This window comes from Engraulis encrasicolus, chromosome 16 (assembly GCF_034702125.1).
Source record: "Engraulis encrasicolus isolate BLACKSEA-1 chromosome 16, IST_EnEncr_1.0, whole genome shotgun sequence".
Taxonomy (NCBI): domain Eukaryota; kingdom Metazoa; phylum Chordata; class Actinopteri; order Clupeiformes; family Engraulidae; genus Engraulis; species Engraulis encrasicolus.
Window position 1 is genome coordinate 31,389,876 of NC_085872.1, and position 6,000 is coordinate 31,395,875.

Below are 6,000 nucleotides of genomic sequence, written 5' to 3' on the forward strand. Positions count from 1 at the left end.
AAAGAAATAAACTAGAGCATCTATTCGGCATTCTACTCTTCAGTGGGCTCTGTTCTATAATATATGATATAATATTTAGATATAATATTTATAGGCCTACATCATATAAATACCTCTGGGGGGCTGTAGAGCCCCTGTTGAGAAACACTACATTCGATGGACTGCCCTGTTGTAGCAGAAGTTATGCTGAGTGACCACTGATTCATTGTACAGTGTACTGTAATACAAGCACAGGCTGTATTAGGAAATACAGTCAATGGTTGGGAGTGATCACAGTGGCCCGTGGGGTCAGATTTAATAACTATGCTTCTTCCCACTCCTTTTCAAATGTGTAATGAAATATTTTAGGTTAACTATTTCACAACAGCGGAGCCTCTCAGATCGGTTTCCTTACCAGATGTACGGTAGGAACACATGAGGACAAGGGGGCACATCATAAACAGAGTATCTATTTTACATTGGACTCTTTAGTATGGGCATGAGAGCACTGATATCATAATAAAGTATTAATGTGCGGTGCACCATCTACAGTCCTGGGGTGCATTTCTCGAAACCATAGTTGCTAACATCAGTAGCTACTTTGTTGTTTGCAATGCAATTTCTCATTGGCAACTACCCAAGTTGCTAAATAGCTAATAACTACGCTTTCGAGAAACACACCCCAGACCAGGGATGTAAATAATAATCGAAATGTATCGATTCATTGATCCTACGGCCAACAATTAAATCGAATCGTATTGTATCGTGGGGAATTCTTAAGTATCGAAAATAATCGAATCGCTGGCCCCTGTCCAATATCCGAGCTCCAGTGAAAGAGTGAAAGTGAAAAATTCGTGGGGAATTCTTAAGTATCGAAAATAATCGAATCCCTGCTTTAAGAAATCGATACTGTATGTATCCTATCGTCTTGGAGACTGTGATTTACTCCCCTACCCCAGACCCAGACTGGTGTTCCTCACCAGATGTAGGAGAGCATGAGGACGAGTGGGCAGATGATGAAGGCCTGCAGCACCTGCCAGTCGCGACACAGCGCCGCCACCCCCGGCATCAGGAGCTGGCCGCCCACCACCACGAAGTTCGCCACCATCGTCATGGAGAAGCGCCAGCCCGGCAGGCACAGCTCAATCCCTGCAAGACAAAGATCAGAAAAAAAAATGAGGGGGTGGTTCTTAGAGCCAGACCAGCGAGGAGACATACAGACAGACAGACAGACAGACAGACAGACAGACAGACAGACAGAGAAACAAAAAAGGGAAGAAAGAAAGGGAAAAAAAGAGAAACTGACTAAACACAGAAAATACACATCATTAAGCTTGTTAAAGCAGGAACAGAAAACTGACCTTTGTACAGTGTTGGGCCACATTAGCATCTAAAATAGACACAGATGAAAACCTGAAGTCCCCCCCCCTCCCTCCTTCCATTCCAATCACCACCAACCTCCCATCCAACCTCCTCAACCCCACAGTGCTCCTCCTTTAGGGGCAGCAGCTGATGAAGCGCAACATTGTGTGTGCCTCTCCCCTCCAAGAAAAGGAGAACAAGAGAGAGAGAGAGAGAGAGAGAGAGAGCGAGAGAGCGAGAGAGAGAGAGAGAAAGCGAGAGCGCGCGCGAGAGAGAGAGAAAGCGAGAGCGCGCGCGAGAGAGAGAGAGAGAGAGAGAGAGCTAGATCGAGAGCGAGAGCGAGAGCGAGAGCGAGAGAGGAGAGAGAAAAAGAGAGAGAGAGAAAAAGAGAGAGAGAGAGAGAGAGAGCAAGCAAGGGCCTACACTACGTCCACTGACTAATAAACTGCCCAACACTCTCTTTCTTGTCGCCGTGGCTAGCGCACAGTGGCGCGGATTCATTCACGTCAGCATTAGTATTCCGCACACAGCTTAGCACGGTGCAGCAGTGGCGAGTTTCGAGGACAACCGCTCGGGACTGAGGTCATAGCGGAGCCATATGCTTGCTCCACAGAGCTGCACAGAGCAGCACAGAACTGCACAACGTGTCGTGCACAATTTTTGCAAAACCGAAGGGTAGCCGCCGGAGTTGCTTTCCATCCATATAACCCAAACTAGAGGAGCCATGGTGGTGGGTTGGAAACAACTTCTCTATTCAGTGTGTGTGTGTTTGTGTGTGTGTTTGTGTGTATGTGTGTGTGTGTGTGTATGTGTGTGTGTATGTGTGTGTTATTGTGCTATTTATTCTCCTTCGTCTTGCTAAGAGGCGCTACTGGAAAAGTGTGATGCATGACTGTACGAGGTGATGGGGAGCAGCATAAAACAGGGGCTAGCAAAGCGCTGTCGTCGCGATCCGTTGGTAAAGCCCGGAATTTCAATTAGGAGTCGGTCCCCTGGGTAAATGAATAATGCTCTCTGTTCACGGACAAATGTCGGAGCCGGAGCAACAAAAGGCTGACAGGGGGGGGGGGGGGGGGGGGACGGGAAGGGGGGGGGGGGGGGGGGGGGGGGTGGGGGGGGGGGGGGGGGGCAGAGTGGGAACGCTGTGCTTTGGAAAACTGTTCGGCTCTTGTCTGGAATAAGGAGAAATGGTGGCCCAGGCTAGGGCCGCCTTCTCAGGCCTGTCGTTGTGTACAACATGTCCTCAGCACATAAGACATAAAGCCAGTCTAGATTTTGGATTTACAGTTAAAAAAAGCCTCAACAAAATATAACATATTCGTTAACGGGTTGAACAAGTGCTACACGGCACTGGCATATACAATAAGTTGTGGGTGTGAATTTGGCTCCAATTTCCAAAACAACTGACAACAATCACACAAAACAGCTCTAGCTTTCACACTCTTCTTATGTATACTAGACACACTATATAATTCTACAACTAAATGCCAAGTGAAAACAGTGGTGTCTAACCATCATTTTATGCACAGTGGGGCAGGGCATCTTAAATGGGTTGATTAAATGCTTTGCAAATTCATGATAAACTCCTCTGGGATGGCACCAGCAAATCCGTTAATCAAATACGTTTTGTCATTCTCAATGGGATCTTTTTTCCACACAGTTTATCTAATGTCTTTGTACCAGATGCGGTAACTTAAAACCTAAAAAGGCCTCTTACATGCACAGCAATGGCAACCCGCAACATGGAGCACGTTTTTTAATATCTGATATGACCAAATGTTTATACTGTATATAACAGAAATTTTAATTTCAATTTAAAATTGACTTAAAGATAGGACATCTCCTTTTCGAAGGGGGGCCTAACGTTGCACCACACTTCTCAACTTTTTTGATTTATCATATTGTCAGCAGAATCGGAAGCTCATGTCTGTGCTGTATATGCAACTAAACCAGTCGAAACGTTTTCTGTGTTTAACAAATATACACAGAGACATGAGTTTAAAAGTGTCTGTATCTGCAAAATCCAACATTGCACATCTCTTGGATAGATAGACATACAATGTGTGTGTGCGTGTGCATGTGTGAGAGAGAGAGAGAGAGAGAGAGAGAGAGAGAGAGAGAGTGAGAGAGAGAGAGAGAGAGAGAGAGCGAGAGAGCAAGAGAGTGAGCGAGAGAGAGAGAGAGAGAGAGAGAGAGAGAGAGAGAGAGAGAGAGAGAGAGAGAGTGAGTGAGTGAGTGAGTGAGTGAGTGAGTGAGTGAGTGAGTGAGTGAGTGAGTGAGTGAGTGAGTGAGTGAGAGAGAGAGAGAGAGCGAGAGAGCGCGAGAGAGCAAGAGAGTGAGCGAGAGAGAGAGAGAGGAAAAGGAGTTTCAAAAGGAGTTTCAGAAGGGCCCCTTCATTTGCGATCCTAAACCCAGTTGACCCTAATCTGTCAGGTTCCTTCAGCTCAGCAGCCCTCACAAATCCCAGACGTTCAGCTGACACATTACACACACACATACACTTTCACGTACTTGTATGCACACGCACACACACACACGCACGCACGCGTTCATGTAATTGCATGCACAAACGCCCGGACGCAGGCAGGCAGGCAGGCAGGCAGGCACGCACGCACACACTCACACACAAGCAGGCAAGCGGGGTCATTTACAGTGAGCCGTGAAGGAGAGGGTTTCTCTTGAAAATGTTCACTCCACTCCCCTCCACTGGGCCGTGCTTAACACTCGGCATCACAAAGGACCAATCACCTGCTCAGCTCTCCTGGAGGTCCTGATGAAAATGGCTTTAAGTAGAGTCACGCTCTCTGTCTCTCTCTCTCTGTCTCTCTCTCTCTGTCTCTCTCTCTCTCTCTCTGTCTCTGTTTCTCTCTCTCTGTCTCTCTCTCTCTCTGTCTCTCTCTCTCTCTCTGTCTCTCTCTCTCTGTGTCTGTCTCTCTCTCCTTCTCTCTCTGTCTCTCTCTCCTTCTCTCTCCCTGTCTCTCTCTCTCTCTCAGCACGGCTAGCTACTACAGTACACGCAGCCCACGTCCTCAAAGAACATGTGATTATACTAACCCAGTTACGTTATGTTACGTTACAGCTGCCGTATGTCAGGGGCATCCCCTTGGAAGAAAAAAACCCAACATAAAGCAGCCAAGTTAGTAAGCCTCAGTGGAGCAGGGTAACAGTGCAAAGGGTAATCAGGCAAAATCTGACAAAATGAATTTCCATGTGTGCCCGTGTTTGACTTAAAATTATGCAACAAACAAAAAAGTGTTTTCTATTATACTTGTCTTGGGAGTACTGTAGTACAATGTGTACTGTTGGAAACGAGTCAGTATAAACTCCAGCTACAGCAGGATATCAACTTCAGTAACCACTTCATGCTAGTTCACTTTTTTGAGTGTAGGAATATGGTACACAACTTAAAGCCTACCCATAACTCTTCAAATAACAACAAAGACTGCGGTTCCTTTGACTCTTGCAGTACTTACAGTAACTATTTCCATTCTACCGCAGTCAAAATATGTGATAGACGGCCGGTGATGCAGGCGTGGCTCCACAACTCAACATGTGAGTGTGACGCATAGCAGTGCAATGCATGACATGGTATGCAAAGCCTGTGTACAGAGGCACATCTTGCCACCAGGCAAGGCAGGCAGCCGCTTGGGGGCCCCAAGCCCCTAGACAGTGAATAACAGTCCATACTGTAAAACAGTAGTGGTGATTTTGGTTCAAATGTTCATGCTTTTGCATTTTCGCTTGGGGCCCCACCTGACCCTAGAATCGCCTCTGCCCGTGTAGATAGATACCCCCAGTGGTACGCAGTTGTGCTGTGAAACACTTCCCTCAGGCGAAATGAATTTCAACCCCACCACAGCAGCTCAGCCAAAATCACAACCATCTGGGCCTCTGATGGTATTTTACTCTCTGTCTCTCTCTGTCTCTCTGTCCGTCTCTCTCTGAATATTGTAATCAAAGTCCCCCCTGTGTGATGAGAAGAGCCTTCGGGGAGTTGGAATGAGGGTTGTGAGAGTGCTTTCATGTTTCCTCTGGGATGCAATGGGTGGGGACGGCGGTTGACAAGCGTGGTTTATCACACAGATCAGGCAGAGAGAGCAGGCAGAGCAAACGTGTTGATGGGATTACTGTGCCAACAGAGGGGGCAGCTGAGGCGGACAGGACAGCCCATACCGACGCCCACCACCACCGTTACCACTACCACTACCACTACTACCCCACTGCCACCAACCACCAACCACCCTCTCCCATACACAACATACCACCCATCCCGGAACGCCACCCTCCTGACCCCCTCTCTGGTTCCCCTACACACCACCCTCCCTTACCCTCCATCTCTCCCCAACACATACCCCCATCCCACCCTGCCCCACCCCACCCCATGTACCCACTCCCTCCTCCCTTCAGCCCCTTCCCCTTTCCCTCTCTGTGCCTCTCTCCTCTCCTCTCCTCTCCTCTCCTCCCCACTCTTCTCCACTCCTCTCCACTCCTCTCCTCTCCTCTCCTCTCCTCTCTCCCCAGCACGCTGCCCTCCCCAACCCTTCACTCCGCTGGTGGCCCGTGTGTGACACGCTGACCTTTCCTTGTCACATGATTCACTAATGGCTCGTTGCCATGATGTCACAGACTCCGGTCTTTGTGTGTGTGTGTGTGTGTGTG

At 48.2% G+C, this 6,000-nt stretch overlaps 1 protein-coding gene across 1 annotated transcript in view; it reads right to left on the reverse strand.

The window, feature by feature from the left end:
- Positions 1-6,000, reverse strand: part of slc22a23 (solute carrier family 22 member 23) — a 55,232-nt gene that overhangs the window by 14,990 nt on the left and 34,242 nt on the right. The window contains exon 4 of the mRNA XM_063219381.1: positions 960-1,128. Coding sequence (XP_063075451.1) covers positions 960-1,128 — 169 coding nt within the window. The remainder of the gene's footprint in view (positions 1-959; positions 1,129-6,000) is intronic.